This window comes from Hemitrygon akajei, chromosome 31 (assembly GCF_048418815.1).
Source record: "Hemitrygon akajei chromosome 31, sHemAka1.3, whole genome shotgun sequence".
NCBI lineage: Eukaryota > Metazoa > Chordata > Chondrichthyes > Myliobatiformes > Dasyatidae > Hemitrygon > Hemitrygon akajei.
This window is the reverse complement of record NC_133154.1, coordinates 40,942,516-40,960,496: the sequence shown is the minus strand read 5'-3', so window position 1 is coordinate 40,960,496 and position 17,981 is coordinate 40,942,516. Positions and strand designations below refer to the sequence as shown.

General features: G+C 47.9%; 1 protein-coding gene across 1 annotated transcript; it reads left to right on the top strand.

Moving 5' to 3' along the window:
• Nucleotides 1-289: 289 nt before the first annotated feature.
• LOC140719276 (uncharacterized) lies at nucleotides 290-17,630 on the top strand. Its single transcript, XM_073033792.1, has 2 exons — nucleotides 290-315; nucleotides 15,560-17,630. The coding sequence occupies exon 2, from the start codon at nucleotides 16,071-16,073 to the stop codon at nucleotides 17,247-17,249; it is 1,179 nt and encodes a 392-aa protein (XP_072889893.1). The 5' UTR covers nucleotides 290-315; nucleotides 15,560-16,070; the 3' UTR covers nucleotides 17,250-17,630.
• Nucleotides 17,631-17,981: the final 351 nt, after the last annotated feature.

Below are 17,981 nucleotides of genomic sequence, written 5' to 3'. Positions count from 1 at the left end.
CCCTCCTTCTTTAGTCCTGACGAAGGGTCTCGGCCCGAAACGTTGACTCCTCATTTTAACCGATGCTGCCAGACCTGCTGTGTTCATCCAGCTTGTTTGTAGGTGCTGCGTGATAGTAGCTGCTGAGGTTTCTGCATAAAAATTTGACCTTTTGAGACATGCAGCAAGGAACTGGTGCTTGCTTTTAATGGCACCTGGATTACCCAGAAAGCTCTGCGTTTCAGAATCTGTTATATAGCGATCAAATGCGGAAAGGTCACAAAATAGTTCCCGGAAATCGCGCATGCACACAGTAGACGACAGAATCTGCAGCAGGTAGGAGCGGGGCTTGGGGCGTCCGTACTGTGACTGAGGGGAAATTGTTGCGAGCTTCAGACACCGTGGCCCCGCACCCCACGATATTCCAGGTCTTTTCCCTCTCTCCCAGTCCCGCGATCTGTACCCAGGCTCCGGCGATTTTTGTGCTGATGAGGGGAGGACCTGGCGCCATTTCCAAGGCGCACGCGTATTCCGGGGACGGTGATGCCCAGTCGGCTCTCGTTCAGAATCAGCTTTAGTATCAACGGCGTATGTCGTGAAATTTTGTTGTTTTTGTGGCAGTAGTACAATGCAATAATAATATAAAAAATAAATTACAGTAGGTGTAGAAGGAGTATTCTAAAGACACAGTTCTTTTGTCAGCACGGTTGGCTGACAAAAGAATTTAGAACCAACATAAAAGCCAAAGCGATGTCATATCATTGATTAAACATTAGTGGTAAGTTAGAGGATTCGGCAGCTTTTAATAACTAACAGAGGGCAACTAAAAAGTCATTACGAAAGAAAAGATAAAATATTACAATACTACTATAAGCAAACTAATAATATTAAAGATCATCCCAAACATGTCTTCAGATACATAAAGTGTAAAAGAGAGTCGAAAGTAGGTATTGGACTGCTGGAAAACGATGCTGGAGCAATAAGGAACAGAAAATGGCCGGTGAACTGAATAAGTATTTTGCAGCTGTCTTTACTGTGGAAGACACTAGCAGCATGTCCGAAGTTTGAGAGTGTCAGGGGACAGAAGTGTGTGAAGTTGCCATTACTAGGGAGAAAGTTCTTGGGAAACTGAAAGATCTGAAAACAGATAAATCATCTGGAACAGGTGGTATCCACCCCAGGTTCCTGAAAGGGGTGGCTGAAGAGATTGTGGAGGCATGAGTAATGATGATGTTTCAAAAGCTAATTGATTCTGGCATGGTTCCATAGGAATGCAAAACTGGAAATGTCACTTTACTCTGCAAGAAGGGAGATGGGCAGAAGAAAGGAAATTATAGGCCAGTTAGTCTGACCTCTAGTTGGGAAGATGTTGGAATTGTGAAGGATGTGGTTTTGGGATACTTGAAGGCACATGGTAAAATGGGCTGTATATAACCATATAACAATTACAGCACGGAAACAGGCCATCTCGGCCCTTCTAGTCCGTGCCGAACACTTACTCTCACCTAGTCCCACCGACCTGCACTCAGCCCATAACCCTCCATTCCTTTCCTGTCCATATATCTATCCAATTTTACTTTAAATGACAATATCAAACCTGCCTCTACCACTTCTACTGGAAGCTCGTTCCACACAGCTACCACTCTCCGAGTAAAGAAATTACCCCTCATGTTACCCCTAAACTTTTGCCCCTTAACTCTCAACTCATGTCATCTTGTTTGAATCTCCCCTACTCTCACTGGAAAAAGCCTATCAACGTCAACTCTTATCTATCCCTCTCATAATTTTAAATACCTCTATCAAGTCCCCTCTCCACCTTCTACGCTCCAAAGAATAAAGACCTCAAAGGAAAATCTTGCCTGAGAAAGCTGTTGAAATTCTTTGAAGAAATAACAAGCAGGATAGAAAAGGGAGTATCAATGGATGTTGTGGACCTTTTTTCCAGAAGGGCCTTTGACAAGGTGCCATGCATAAGGTGATTTAACAGTAAGAGCCCATGGTATTCCAGGAAAGATACTAGTGTGAATAAAGCAGTGGCTGATTGGCAGAAGGCAAAGAGCAAACCTTCTCTGGTTGGCTGCTGGTGACGAGTGGTGTTCCATTGGGGTCTATGTTGACACACTACTCTTTTACGTTATATGTCAATAACTGGCTGATGGATTTTGTAGCTTTGTGGCCAAGTTTACGGACAATGGTAAGTTAGGTGGAGTTGAAGGTACTTTTGAGGAAGTATAGAGTCTACAGAAGGACTTGGACAGATTAGGAGAACGCAAAGAAGTGGCAGATGGAATACAGTGTCGGGAAATGTGTGGTCATGCACTTTGATAGAAGAAATAAAGGAGTAGACTAGTTTTTTAAATGGAGAGAAAATTCAAAAATCTGAGGCGTAAAGGGATGGGAGACCTTGAGTAGGATTCCCTAAAGGTTAATTTGCAGGTTGAGGAAGGCAAATGTGATGTAAGCACTTATTTCTTAATAAGTTGAGTCCTTATTAAGCACTGGTGAGGCATTTCTTGGAGGATTGAGAGTAGTTTTGTGCCCCTTAGGATGTGCTGACATTGGAGAGAGTTCAAAGGAGGTTGATGAAAATGATTTCAGGCTTGAAAGGCTTGTCATACAAACAAAGAGCATTTGATAGCTCTGGGCCTGTACTTACTGGAATTCAGAAGAATGATGGGTTGAGGCCTATCGAATATTGAAAGGCCTTGATAGAGTGGTCTAAGACCACAGGACAGAACCTCAGAGTAGAAGGGCATCCTTTTAGAATGGAGATGTAGAGGAATTTCTTTAGCCAGAAAGTGGCAACTGTGGAATTTGTTGCCACAGTAAGCTGTGGAGCCTATGTCCTCGGGCATATTTAGGGCAGACTTTGATAGGTTCTTGCTTAATCATGCCATGAAGGGATATGGGGAGATGGCAGGAGATTGGTGCTGATAGGAAGAATGGATCAGCCATGGTGGAGTGGTAGAGCAGTCTTAATGAGCCAAATTGCTCAAATCTGCTCAGATAGCTTATGGCTTAATTGTCTATATAAATAGTTAAATTGAATGTCATGCAAAGAAGTATTGAAGTAGTGTTTGTGTGATCAGTGTCCATTCAGAAATCAGATGGCTGAAGGGAAGGAGTTGTTCCTAAAGTGTGTCTTCAGGCTCCTGTTACTCCTTCCTGATGGTAGCAATGAGAAGAGGGCATGTCCTGGGAGATGGGCATCCTCATTGATGAGTAAACACAAGGAAATCTGCAGATGCTGGAAATTCAAGCAACACACACAAAATGCTGGTGGAACACAGCAGGCCTGGCAGCATCTATAAGGAGATGCACTGTCGACGTTTTGGGCCGAGACCCTTCGTCAGGACTAACTGAAAGGAAAGCTAGTAAGAGATTTGAAAGTAGGAAGGGGAGGGGAAATGCGAAATGATAGGAGAAGACCAGAGGGGGTGGGGTGGAGCTGAGAGCCAGAAAGGTGATTGGCAAAAGGGATACAGAGCTGGAGAAGGGAAAGGATCATGGGATGGGAGGCCTCGGGAGAAAGAAGGTGGGAGGGGAGCACCAGAGGGAGATGAAGAACAGGCAGAGTGATGGGCAGAGAGAAAAAAAACAAACAACTAAATATATCAGGGATGGGGTAAGAAGGGGAGGAGGGGCATTAACGGAAGTTAGAGAAGTCAATGTTCATGCCATCAGGTTGGAGGCTACCCAGCCGGTATATAAGGTGTTGTTCCTCCAACCTGAGTTTGGATTCATCTTGACAGTAGAGGAGGCTATGGATAGACCTATCAGAATGGGAATGGGACATGGAATTAAAATGCTGGAAGAACTCAGCAGGTCAGGCAGCATCCGTGAGAAAAGAGTAGCCAACATTTCGGGCTGAGACCCTTCAGGAATTGGGGGGGGGGGGGGAAGAGAGGGCCGAAGCCCAGTAATAGAGATAGGGGAGGGGATAGGGCCTAGAGGCGCCAGGTGGAAAACCAATCAGAGGAAAGATAAAGGGGGGAGGGGGAGGGGATACGCATGAAAGAACTGTAGAGATAAAGAAGCAGAAAGTTGAAAGGAGAGAGGCAGAGTGGGACCTGGGATAGGGAGAGGGAATTACCAGAAATTGGAGAATTCAATGTTCATACCACCAGGCTGGAGGCTACCCAGACGGTAGATGAGGTGTTGCTTCTCCAACCTGAGTTTGGCCTCATCATGGCAGTAGAGGAGTCCTAGATGGGAATGAGAGGCAGAGTTGAAGTGAGTGGCAACCGGGAGGGTCATTCCCATTAAAAGTCCTTAGCAAGTCAGATTAAGATGAATCCCAAGGCAGTACTTTGCTTCAGTATTTACCGAGGAAAAAGATATGGAGGACCAGGAGATCAGTGCTGAATGTATAAATGTGTTAGGGCATTTAGAGGTCGAGGAGGAGGAAGTGTTGGGCTTCCTATTGAGTATTAAGGTGAATAGTCCCCAGAACCTGATGGGATTTGCTCCCAGTTATTAAAGTCATACCCTCTCACTGTAGGCATGTAATGAGTTAGCAAACTAACAGTAACATAACCTTACAATGCATGGGGATTAACAATGAAATGACCATCACCAGTAAATAAACACGTCATAGGGTAACTACAATTTGGGTAAGGGAAAGTAGGACTGTTATTTGTATGAATACTGATACCCCAAGCAAATTTACTGTTTGCCAAGAAGCAATAATTAAACTCTACCAGTCTTAACTTTGATTAAAATTGTATTGACAAAATATTCTAAACTATCACAAACAAAATAAAGGGCCCATTACACGTGTGGTGATTAGCCCATAGTGTGTTGGAGCTCATTGCTACGTAATCAATCTGGTTTAATTCACTTCTTTTACTTGTGGTATTGAACAATTCTGTCTGAAAACACAGTCCAAGCGAAACATCAATAAATATCCATGCCAAGGACAAGGTGTCAAACATTCTCCAAGGTCATGTGATAACCAGCTAATTAAAAGTTATGTGTATGTTCTCTGAAACCATAGCCTGCATGAGGATTTTACAACAGCAGTATCGGTCCTTCCAAATGTGTTCTGTGAGCATTTCACCATGTTCTTCACTCATGTTTGTCCTCCATCTCCATTCTTTCATCTCTCTCCTTTTAGCTCTCTCTAGAAAATGGCTACCCACAATCCTTGTAGAATGTTGTGGGCCATTTTATTGGCCAAATGTTAGTGATTGGCTAAATATTAACAAGATCCTATTGGCTAATTCAACAAGCCTAACTTATCAATCAACTTAATTACTTGATTGTATAATTAAAGGAATGCATTTTGAGAAAATCTGTAGAAAATGAAGTACCCAACAGCATAACTGAATTAATATAATAAAGCATTGTCTTAAAATGGGTATTACGGAAAGAGCCAAGAAGGGAGATTGCTGGGCCCTTGACCGGTATCTTTGTGTCCTCTCTAGCCACAAGCGAGGTCCCGGAGGACTGGTGAGTGGCTAATAAGGGATCAAGGGAAAATACTGGAAACTATATGCAAGTGAGTCTCACATCAGTTGTAGGTAAATTGCTGGATGAGGAGTTGTAAAATGAGGAGCATTTGGGAGGACTAGATAGGAACAGAATTAGATCATTCAGCCCATTGAGTTTGTTCCATCATGGCTGATCCTGGATCCCACTCAACCCCATACATCTCCCTTCTTGCCACATCCTTTGATGCCTTCACCGATCCAGACTACCAACTTCCATCTTAAAATATACTCACGGACATGGCCTCCACCAGAGTCTGGCAGAGCATTCCACGGATTCACTACCCTTTGGTTAGAAAAATTCCTCCTTCCCTCTGTTCTACAATGTTGCCCCTCAATTCTGAGGCTGTGCCCCCTGGTTCTCGATACCCCCACCAAAGGAACATCCTCTTCACATCCACCCTATCTAGTCCTTTCAATATTCAGTAGGTTTTAATGAGATCCCCCGCATTCTTCTAAATTCTAGTGAACACTCTATCATACTGGTTCCTATCCCTCTGCCATATTAGTTTAAACCACTCCAAGCAGTGGTACATAATGATATCAAGCACCTTTCTCCTGGGTAACAAGTGACTTGCAGCTTTCACATCACAAAGGTGCCACAATCCAATGGGAAAGATAAATGCCCTCCCCTTCAAATTCATTGGCATATACACCTCTATCAGGTCACCTCTCATCCTCCGTCGCTCCAAGGAGAAAAGGCCGGGTACACTCAAACATGAGGAAATCTGCAAATGCTGGAAATTCAAGCAACACACAAATTGCTGGTGGAACGCAGCAGGCCAGGCAGCATCTATAGGAAGAAGCACTGTCGACATTTTGGGCCAAGACCCTTCATCAGGACTTGTTGAAAGAAAAGTAGTAAGAGATTTGAAAGTAGGAGCGGGAGGGGGAAATCTGAATTGATAGAAGAAGTCAGGAGGGGGTGGGGTGAAACTAAGAGCTGGAAAGGTGATTAGCGAAAGTGATACCAAGCTGGAGAAGGGAAAGGATCATGGGATGGGAGGCCCAGGGTGAAAGAAAGGGGGAGGGGGAGTGCCAGAGGTAGATGGAGAACAGGCAGAGTGATGGGCAGAGAGAGAGAGAAAATTCCCTGTACAAAGGGAATTGAGTACAAGAGCAAGGAAATCCTCTTGCATTTGTACAGGGCCCTGGTGAGACCACACCTGGAATATTGTGTACAGTTCTGGTCTCCAGGGTTAAGGAAGGACATCCCGGCTGTAGAGGAAGTGCAGCATAGATTCACAAGATTAATTCCTGGGATGTCAGGACTGTCTTACGCAGAGAGGTTAGAGAGACTGGGCTTGTACACGCTGGAATTAAGGAGATTGAGAGGGGATCTGATTGCAACATGTAAGATTATTAAGGGATTGGACAAGATAGAGGCAGGAAGTATGTTCCAGATGCTGGGAGAGTCCAGTACCAGAGGGCATGGTTTGAGAATAAGGGGTAGGTCATTTAGGACAGAGTTAAGGAAAAACTTCTTCTCCCAGAGAGTTGTGGGGGTCTGGAATGCACTGCCTTGGAATGCAGTGGAGGCCAATTCTCTGGATGCTTTCAAGAAGGAGCTAGATAGGTATCGTATGGATAGGGGAATCAAGGGATATGGGGACGGCAGGAACCGGGTATTGATAGTAGATGATCAGCCATGATCTCAAAATGGCGGTGCAGGCTCGAAGGGCCGAATGGTCTACTTCTGCACCTATTGTCTATTGTGGGAAAAAGGGGGGGGATAAATAAATGAGGGATGGGGTAAAAAGGGGAGGAGGGGCATTAATGGAAGTTAGAGAAATCAATGTTCATGCCATCAGGTTGGAGGCTACCCAGACGGAATATAAGGTGTTGTTGCTCCAACCTGAGTGTGGCTTCATCTTAACAGTAGAGGAGGCCGTGGATAGACACATCAGAATGGGAATGGGACGTGGAATTAAAATGTGTGGCCACTGGGAGATCCTGCTTTCTCTGGCGGACAGAGCGTAGATGATTTTAAGTTCCCTGGCCCCCACCGCCTTATTTTCACTGTGGACGTCCAGTCCTTGTATACCTCCATCCCCCACCAGGAAGGTCTCAAGCTCTCTGCTTCTTTTTGGATTCCAGACCTAACCAGTTCCTCTCTATCACCATTTTCCTCCGTCTGGCGGAACTTGTCCTCACTCTCAGTAATTTCTCCTTTGGCTCCTCCCACTTGCTCCAAACCAAGGGTGTAGCCATGGGCACCTGCATGGGTCCCAGTTATGCCTGCCTTTTTGTTGGCTTTGTGGAACAGTCCATGTTCCAAGCCTATACGGGTATCCGTCCCCTTCTTTTCCTGCTACATCGACAACTGCATTGGTGCTGCCTCCTACACGCATGCTGAGCTCGTTGACTTCATTAACTTTGCCTCCAACTTTCACCCTGCCCTCAAATTTACCAGGTTCATTTCCGACACATCCCTCCCCTTTCTTGATTTTTCCGTCTCCCTCTCTGGAGACAGCTTATCTACTGATATCTACTATAAGCATACTGACTCTCACAGCTACCTGGACTATTCCTCTTCCCAACCTGTCTCTTGCAAAAATGCCATCCCCTTCTTGCAATTGCTCCGTCTCTGCTCTCAGGATGAGGTTTTTCATTCCAGGATGAAGGAGATGTCTTCCTTTTTTAAACAAAGGGGCTTCCCTTCCTGCACCATCAACTCTGCTCTCAAATGCATCTCTCCCATTTCCCACACCTCTGCCCGCCACCCCACTTGGGATAGGGTTCCCCTTGTCCTCGCTGTTCAACTGAAATTATTAACCTGCTCAAAGAGGAGTTCACAGCCACACGCACTTCCCAGCACGATGTTGGATATGCCTGGGCTAACAGCTGGCAGGCAGAAGGTGCGGGGCCGAATCCACAGTTACTGTTTTAGAGGAGGAGGCTCGCTTGGCTGCCAGGTCTGCCCTGGCATTGCCTTTACTAACGGGAGAGTCATCGGATAAGTGGGCGGCATATTTTATAATAGCAAGCTTACCGGGGAGCTGGATGGCTTTGAGCAAATTGTCAATGTAGCAATGTAGTTGGCAATGCTTTTGCCAGCCGACGTTTGGAAGCCCCACTGCGCCCATAGTGTGCCAAAATCGTGAGTGACCCCAAATGCATAGCATGAATCCGTGTAAATATGGGCTGTCTGACCTGAGGCGAGGATACATGCGCGAGTGAAGGCGAAAAGCTCAGCCTGTTGGGCCGAGGCTGGTGGGTGGAAGGCTGCTGCCTCCAGGGTGATGTGTGGGGTCACAATGGCATAACCTGATTGCCAGACACCGTCCGGGGAGACAGAGGACGAGCCGTCCACAAAAAGTATCAGGTCCGGATTGTCAAACTCAATGTCCTGGAGGTCTGGTCGCGGAGAAATGAGGAAGTGGTTTCGCTCTACGCAGGAGTGGGGAGGCTCGGATAGAAGGTCGGGTGGGTGATCCACAAAGGTAGCAGGGTTAAGTGTGGTACAATAGGCAAACGTCAGCAACGGATTATGGATAAGAGCAATCTCATAGCGGCTGAGTCTCGCCTGAGTGAGATGTTGAGTTTGGTGCGTGGTTAGAAGAGCAGTTAACGCATAGGAAGAGTAGACCATCACTGGTTAATGTAGGGTTAAGTTGGATGCTGCGGTGACCATAAGATAAATGGCAGGAAGAATTTGAGTGCATGGGCGGTATCCCTGGGCTACCGGGTCCAGCGGTGCTGAATAATAGGCAACCGGACGCCGCTGGTCCCCATGTGTCTGGGTGAGAATAGCTGTTGCACATGAATCGACAATGGAAACGTAGAGCTGCAAAGGCCTGTCATACAGTGGCCGACCCAGTGCAGGTGAAGCAGAAAGGGAGGCCTTGAGAGAGTTAAAAGCGGCCGATTGGTGCTTGTCCATTATCAAGGGAGGGGGGCCTTTGGAGAGGCTAAAGGGGTGAGCAGCTTAGTCAGGCATGCAGCGTTAGGGATCCACTGCCTGTAAAAGTTCACTAGCCCAAGGAATTTATGCATTTGCTTTGGAGTCTGTGGAGGGGGTGTCTGGGTTATGGGTCGAGTTCTGTCAACCGTAAGTGCTCGATCTGCAGCACTAAGCAGGACACTTAAAAACTTCACCTGTGTCTGAGTTTGTTTCACCTTTGTCAGAGGAATCACGTATCCCAGGGAATGTAGGGCGTGGAGGAGCTAGTTCGTGTCCTCCTCACAGGCATCATGAGTGTCACTAGCCAAAAGCAGGTCATCAACGTACTGGACGAGCGCTGAGTTTTTGGGGAAGGTGAGGTTCAGTTGGCCACAAAGGGTCTGCGAGAAAATAGTGGGGGAGTCCCTAAAGCCCTGGGGAAGTCGGATCCAGGTGTATTGGCGATCCTGGAAGGTGAAGGCGAATAAGCAGCGCGAATCCTCATGTAGGGGTATGGAGAAGAAGGCGTGTTGTAATGGTGAACCATCGTGCAGTGGCGGGTATCTGGCCCAGAATGGTTGCAGGGTTGGGGACGGCGGCATGCAGGGGAGGGATTATGTCATTAATTGCCCTTAAATCTTGCACCAGGCGCCACTCGGGGCGTCCGGGCTTTGGCACTGCTAAGATCAGGGTATTACAGGGCGAAAGGCAGGGGACCAGGACGCCCTGTTCTAAGGAGGTAATAAGTGGGTGGACACCCTGAACGGCTTCTGCTTTGCGAGGGTACTGCGGGATCCGAGGTAGTCGTGAGTTGAGCTTTACCTATATCTGGACAGGGGCTACTGGGGTAAGGCCTACGTTGGTCTTGGAGGTTGCCCAGATCTCAGTGGGGGGTTCGCAGCAGGGGTCAGTCGGAGGCTGATGGTGGTGCAGGGTCCCTGAGGTGTCACATTGCTTGTCGAAGAAAAGAATACTACCACTATCCACTTCCTGCGGGTTTCCCGTCAGGGAAGGGTCTGCCTGCTGCAGCACCCTAAAGACGGCGGGGTCCAATTCCTTAGCTGCATGACCCTCGTTTATGCGGAGGGTTATATGGGGGCTTATTCCAGGGGATTGTTACCACAGGAAGTCGGGGACATGGGCGGCTAGGACTACGCCTGCCTCCACAGTCACAATGGCAAAGACTGAAATTGGGAATTCAATTCCCAAGTGTGGGACGAATAAGGCTGCCAAGACCTCTGAGCATCCTGAAGAGTCGTATGCAAGGGTCACATGGGGAGTGTATGGGGGCTCAAGGGCAACTGGTGAGCAGGAGGGGAGGTGGGCGAGGTCCAACGCCCACCATTGCCAGAACACCCAATGGGTAAGAGGTTCGGTCAGGGTGAGACCATCACTGGTGCAGGTGACGGTGAGATGGAAACGACAGAGTATGTCCCTTCCTGCCAGGTTGACGCCCAAATTGGGGGTCACCGCAAATCTGATAAGGGACTCATGGTGGTTGTAGCGAGTGGGGAGTTCTTTGGTCATCTGGAACTCCTGCACCAGAGCTGACAATCCCGAAAAGGGGAGTCGGGAGTTGGAAAGGGGGAAGGCATATGGAATGCAAATATCACGGTCCAGGGTGGACGTGGTGGCCCCGGAATCAAGGAGGAAGGGTATGCATACGGAATGGACCCAGAGGTGAAAAATTGGCTCATCCTCTGCAGACAGAGAGAGGACCGGCAGGTTGCGTGGATGGCCTTGAGAGTCCCATTCGCCCGCCTCCCGTCATTGTTGGAAGGGGTTGGCGGTTGTATAAGGGGGCCTATTCCGCGGGGGTCCAGGTTGACCCCTATCCCAGGGTGCCAGCACAGGGAAGCGAGGAGGGCAGGGGTCGGTCCTTCGGGGGCAATAGCGCCGCCAATGGCCCCTCTTGCCGCAAGTGAAACAGTAATCTGTTGGCAGCGGCATTCTGTTGGGCAAGCGCTGGGGACCCCTGGGAGAGGGTCGACGGGCAGGTCCATATGGTCCATTTGGATGTTCGTAATACCCATTTCCATAGTCATCTACCCACCCCCAGGTACACACCTCAGATTCCATCGGATACCCTGTTCCCCTGTTAGCACGGGGAGGGCGCTGTATCATTTCTCGCTTAACAAGAGTCGGCGCAGATTTGTCCTGTGCCCAGAAATGGGTTACCAGGTGCCGCATCTGGCTTCTGGTCTTGTCAGCCCAGTCTAAGGTATGGGTCTTTATGGCCTTCGAGACCTCGTCTGGGAGGCACTGGATAAGGATGGCATTGAAGTGTGGGGAGGGCTGTCCAGTGTTAAATGCCACATCCACTGCATAAGTGGAGCAGAAACGGTCAAAAAAGTCAGGACCGTCCTCTTCCTTTTTCGGGCGGGTCTCCATCACCCTAGTGAGATCTAAAGGTTGTTGCAGAACCCTTCGGAGAGCTCAGCGGATGCGTTCCATTTGCTCCCTTTCACTGGGGACCTCCCGTACCAAATCCTCCCAGGTTTCTAATGGGCCATTATCCCCCATTGTTCTGCCTCAGTAGTGGTGAGGGCCATACAACATAAACTAAAAAGATCCCTTGGGGTCGTCCTGTAGATCTTAATAGTACTCAGCAAATATTCAATAAACTCCTCCGGTTTCTGCTTTCTGTCCGGAGCGCCCTGCATCACTACCGGCATTTCATTGGGCTTCCAGGGGGTATACACAGAAACCGTCAAGGGATTTTGCACAGCATCCTCAGCCTGGGCTGGATTGTGATGAGGGTTAAGGACCTCTCGCATTGGCATCTGTTGGGGGGGGGGGTGGCTTGGATCTACCCGGATATTTGGTGGGGTAGGGCCAATCAGGGTACTTTCGAGCAAGGGTTGCGTCAGGATTATCCTTGGGGTCAGTATCATCACTGGAGGTGGTAAGGTCCGAGTCAGGGTCAAACTCATCCCCTTGGGGGTCTATCAGTGGGCTGTCACCCACGTAGAGGTTCCGTCTTGTAGTCCATTTATGAGCCATGCGGTTCTTAGGGGTCGCAGGTTTAGTAACTTGTGTGTCCCCTTTCCTGGTTTTAGCTTCGGGTACGGGCTGCAATGGGGTCGATGAACCGTGGACTTGGGGTCGGGAGTGCATGGGGGGGGGGGAACGATCATGGGTCAAGGGCATGGGGAGCGAAATGTTCCGAAGGTACAGGCGGGATGGGATTCGCAGCCCCCGCAGGCAAAGGGACCTGCTGCTGCTCCTCTTCCTCAGTGTCCTCATTAGGGTCAAATAGGGTCCTCAGTGTCCTCATTAGGGTCAAATAGGGTCTGCAGCCCAGTCATATCCGGTGCTGGCCTTTTATCACCAAGTTTTACATTATGATCATCAATCCTACGCTGCTCATCATAGATTTCACATAAGGCCTTCAGTACTGGCCAGCTCCTGGGTTTTCCGTCACTATCATTGATGGGTATCTTTCTATTTTTTGCATTCACCTCCCAGGAGGTCTGGCGGGAGTGCTCATTAAGTCTACTGGCCATGGTATACCAACGCATAATTAGATCTTTCCATTTCTGTGAGACATTCTGTTGCCACACCTGTCCCTCTGCTCGCTTACACTTCTCAAGATCCCAGGTTCCCCCTAATGGCCAAAATTCATTCCCCAACTTCTTATTCATCCGCGCGCTCAGTCTCCGTAAATCTGTCTCATTTTCAGGGAATTCTTTACACATTTTCCATAATGGTGTATTTGGTCCTGATTTATCTAGAGTCTGGCTCATTTTGGTAACTTACACTCGCATCCACTTCAGTTTCCTGACCTTCGCGTGGCAGATTTCTGCTCTTAACAACCAGTCTAAGGCAGGATGCGGTTTCAGTTAGATGTTGGAACCAGACCTTAATCAAATTAAATATGTATTGCTCTGGAGCTTCCAACCCCAAACCCCACGCAGGGACTCTAACCCCGCTTCCTATACCAGGGGACTCGAACCCCAAACTCAATGCAGGGCCTCTAACCCCAACTTCTTCAACCAGGGGACTCGAACCCCAAACTCTATGCAGTTCTTACCTGTTATCCGTGTCTCCCAACTGAGGTTCTCCGTTTTGTCCGTGGAAGCCGTAGGATGGTCAGCCGGAGCTGAAGAGGTCGGAACGGGGAGTCAGAGAGGGAGATAGAAACCGAGAAAAATCTCTCGGAGGGCCCTTCAGTCTCAACCCGCTCGTACCTGCCCGCTGATCTCTTACACTGGATCCTGAACTGCCAGCCGTTTGGCTCCTGGCTGGCTCACAAAATTGTTCAACTGAAATTATTAACCTGCTCAGTTGAGGAAAAACACCAGAGACAAGAAATTACCTCTGAAGCGATTTTTATTCAGAGAGGAGTTCGCAGCCACACGCACTTCGGGCGTAAGGTAGCCAACTCCCAATTTGTCAGTTTACAAAGGTCATACTTGTACCCAAAAGCGGGGTAATACATTCGCAAATATGGTTACTGATTCAAATTCATCGATTGATTGGCTATTGCATAGTTAAGCACGCAAAATACTCGGAATGAGCATAGACGCAAGTGAAGTACTTGGAATAAGTATAGACGCAAGCAAAACACTTGAAATAGGTATATAGCTCAGATACTTTGCCAAACACTGTCTTGTGGTGACAATGTTCCCCTTTCCTTGTGGTTGCCATGTCCTGTCTGGCATTCTATTTTAGTTACCTGTTCTCTGTCCTCCTACACTTCCCCAATGACGTATTCTCTCCCTGATCCTGTCTACATATTTTGCTACACTTACCTCTTGTCCCCCCTTTTACATGTACCCCTTACACTCTCCACATTCTCATCACCTACCACCCCACCAGCCTCCGGGTCCAACATAACATTCTCCATAACTTCCACCACCTCCAATGGGATCCCACTACCAAGCACATCTTCCCCTCCCCCCTCTTTCTGCTTTCCACGGGATCACTCTCTACGCGACTCCCTTGTCCATTCATCCCCCCCCATCCCTTCCAACCGATCTCCCTCCTGGCACTTATCCTTGTAAGTGGAACAAGTGCTACACCTGTACTTACACTTCCTCCCTCACCACCATTCAGGGCCCCAGACAGTCCTTCCAGGTGAGGCGACACTTCACCTGTGAGTCGGCTGGTGTGGTATACTGCATCCGGTGCTTCCGGAGTGGTCTTTTATATATTGGTGAGACTGTTTCACTGAACACCTATGCTCTGTCTGCCAGAGAAAGCAGGATCTCCCAGTGGCCACACATTTTAATTCCACGTCCCATTCCCATTCTGATATGTCTATCCATGGCCTCCTCTACTGTCAAGATGAAGCCACACTCAGGTTGGAGGAACACCGCCTTATATTCCGTCTGGGTAGCCTCGAACCTGATGGCATGAACATTGATTTCTCTAACTTCTGTTAATACCCCTCCTCCCCTTTTTACCCCATCCCTGATTTATTTATTTCCTGCCCCCTTTTTTTCCTCTCTCTGCTCATCACTCTTTGCCTGTTCTCCATCTCCCTCTGGTGCTCCCCTCCCCCTTTCTTTCTCCCTAGGCCTCCCGTCCCATAATCCTTTCCCTTCTCCAGCTCTGAATCCCTTTTGCCAATCACCTTTCCAGCTCTTAGCTTCACCCACCCCCTCCTGTCTTCTCCTATCATTTCAGATTTCCCCCTCCTCCTCCTACTTTCAAATCTCTTACTATCTTTTCTTTCAGTTAGTCCTGACGAAGGGTCTTGGCCCGAAACGTCGACAGTGCTTCTTCCTATAGATGCTGCCTGGCCTGCTGCGTTCCACCAGTATTTTGTGCGAGTTCACTCAACCTGTTTTCATAAGGCATGTTCCTCAATCCAGGCAACATCTTTGTAAATCTCCTCTGCACCCTTTCTATGGTTTCCACATCCTTCCTGTAGTGAGGCGACCATAGCTGAGCACAGTACTCCTCAAGTGGGGTCTGACCAGGGTCCTTATATAGCTGCAGCATTACCTCTTGGCTCCTAAATTTAATTCCACGATTGATGAAGGCCAGTACGCCATATGCCTTCTTAATCACACAGTCAACCTGCGCAGCTGCTTTGAGCGTCCTATGGACTTGGACCCCAAGATCCCTTTGATCCTCCACACTGCCAAGAGTCTTGCCATTAATACTATATTCTGCCATCATATTTGACCTACCAAAATGAACCGTAAGGAGTGACCAGATATTTCCTTTGTAACACTGGTATTTCTGTTGTTGATCCTAGGAGATGAAGAAGTGTCTCATCCCAGCTGGAAATGTGCTTTGTGTCTGAAATGAAGTTTTCGGTTTGAACTCAGTGAGTCCACTGGAACCAGGGTGTTGGGAACACACCAGCACTTGTTGATCTGTCTGCGGGAAGAAATGCATTCTGTCATCCAAGCTGATGATACGACAGCAAATTTGCAGCAGTAACAAGCCGTTCACTTGCTCCGTCTGTTTTGGAAGAGATTCACTCTCTCAGCCAACCTGAAGGCACATCAGTGAGTTCTTCAGGAATAGAGACTGTTCAACTGTTTCATGTGTGGGAAGACATTTACTCCGTAATCTGATCTGTTGACGCATGAGCAAGCTTTCAATGTAGGGAGGTTGTTCATCTGTTCAGGTTGTGGGAAGTGATTCACACTCATCCCATCCACAGACACACCAGTGAGTACACACAACAGAGTACACCAGCTCAGACTGTGGGATTCACTCAGTTATCCTTATAGACACTCCAGCTTGTTCACACTGGGGAGATGCCATTTACCTGCTCAGACTGTGGGAAGGGATTCAATCAATCATCTCAATTAAAGGTACATCAACGAGTTCACACTGGGGAAAGGCCATTCATCTGCACAGACTGTGGGAAGGGATTCAATCGATCATCTCAATTGAAGGCACATCAGAGAGTTCACAGTGGGGAGAAGCCATTCACCTGCTCAGACTGTGGGAAGCGATTCACTGAGTTATCTAACCTACAGGCACACCAGCGAGTTCACACTGGGGAGAAACCATTCACATGTCCTCATTGTGGGAAGGGATTCAGTCACTCATCTCACCTGAAGGAACATCAGCGAGTTCACACTGGGGAGAGACCATTCACCTGCTCTGAATGTGGAAAGGGATTCACTCAGTCATCTCAATTGAAGGTACATCAGCGAGTTCACACTGGGGAGAGGCCATTTACCTGTTCAGAGTGTGGGAAGGGATTCACACAGTTATCTAACTTACTAAGGCACCTGCGAATTCACACTGGGGAGAAACCATTCACCTGCTCTGAATGTGGGAAGGGATTCAGTCGATCATGCAATCTTGTGGCACACTATCAAGTTCATACTGCAGAGAGGCCGTTCACCTGCTCTGAATGTGGGAAGGGATTCAATCATTCATCTCAATTGAAGGTACATCAACGAGTTCACACTGGGGAGAGGCCGTTCACCTGTTCAGACTGTGGGAAGGAATTCACCCGATCATCTGACCTGAAGGAACACCTGCGAGTTCACACTGGAGAGAGGCCGTTCACCTGCTCTGAATGTGGGAAGGGATTTTCTCAGTCAAGCAACCTTGTGGCGCACTATCAAGTTCACACTGTGGAGAGGCCGTTCACCTGCTCAGACTGTGGGAAGGGATTCACTCATTCATCTCAACTAAAGGTACATCAGCGAGTTCACACTGGGGAGAGACCGTTCATCTGCTCTGAATGTGGTAAAGGATTTACTCATTCATCGCAATTGAAGGTACATCAGCGAGTTCACACTGGGGAGAGACCATTCACATGCTCAGATTGCAGGAAGGGATTCACTCAGTTATCAAACCTACTGGCACACCAGCGAGTTCACACTGAGGAGAGATGGTTTATATGTTCAGACTGCGGGAGGGGATTCACTCAGTTATCTGAACTGAAGATACATCAGCGAGTTCACACTGGAGAGTAGCCATTTGTCTGCTCAGACTGTGGGAAGGGATTCAGTGACTCACCTCACCTGAAGGAACAGCCAGCAAGTCACAATGCGGAGAGGCTGCTCACCTACTCTGAATGTGGAAAGGGATTCCATCGTTGATCCAACTTCAGAAACTCTGGGGAAAAGTTTAAATAAACCGTATGCTGGATATTTAACCATCACAGTTACTGAATCCAGCAGCAAATTCAAAAATGACTGTTGATATCAAACTCTGAAATTATTGCTGCTGCTCATCACACCCAGTTCTGCACCCCAGTCACTGGGCAGAGAGGAGTTTTTTCTGCTATTGTTCACATTTTATGGGACTGGTGTTTAATATTCTGAATCTGTGACAAATAAACCTGTTCTATTTTACATGTTGTCTCAAGCACTTAGTGAATCTACAACACACCCAGTGTACAGTTGAGAGTCAACTCCGCCCAGCTGGTCCCTGTCAGTCTTTCTGTTCTATAATGGTCCTTTTAAATCCTTCCCTACTGTTCACCTCTCACTCTCCCTGTGGTGATGGGTTCCAAACAGTCACCAATCTGTGGGTGTAAAGGTTTCCCTTGAATTTCCTACAGACTGAAGAAGAAGACAAGCTGACTGCAGTTTTGTCTGATATGTTCATTGTCCCTCAAATCTCTGGGCCAAGGAAGAATAACATTTTCAGTTACCCACTTTGTTCCCTGTCCAGTTCAATGTTATGGGTCATTTTCACTGCTT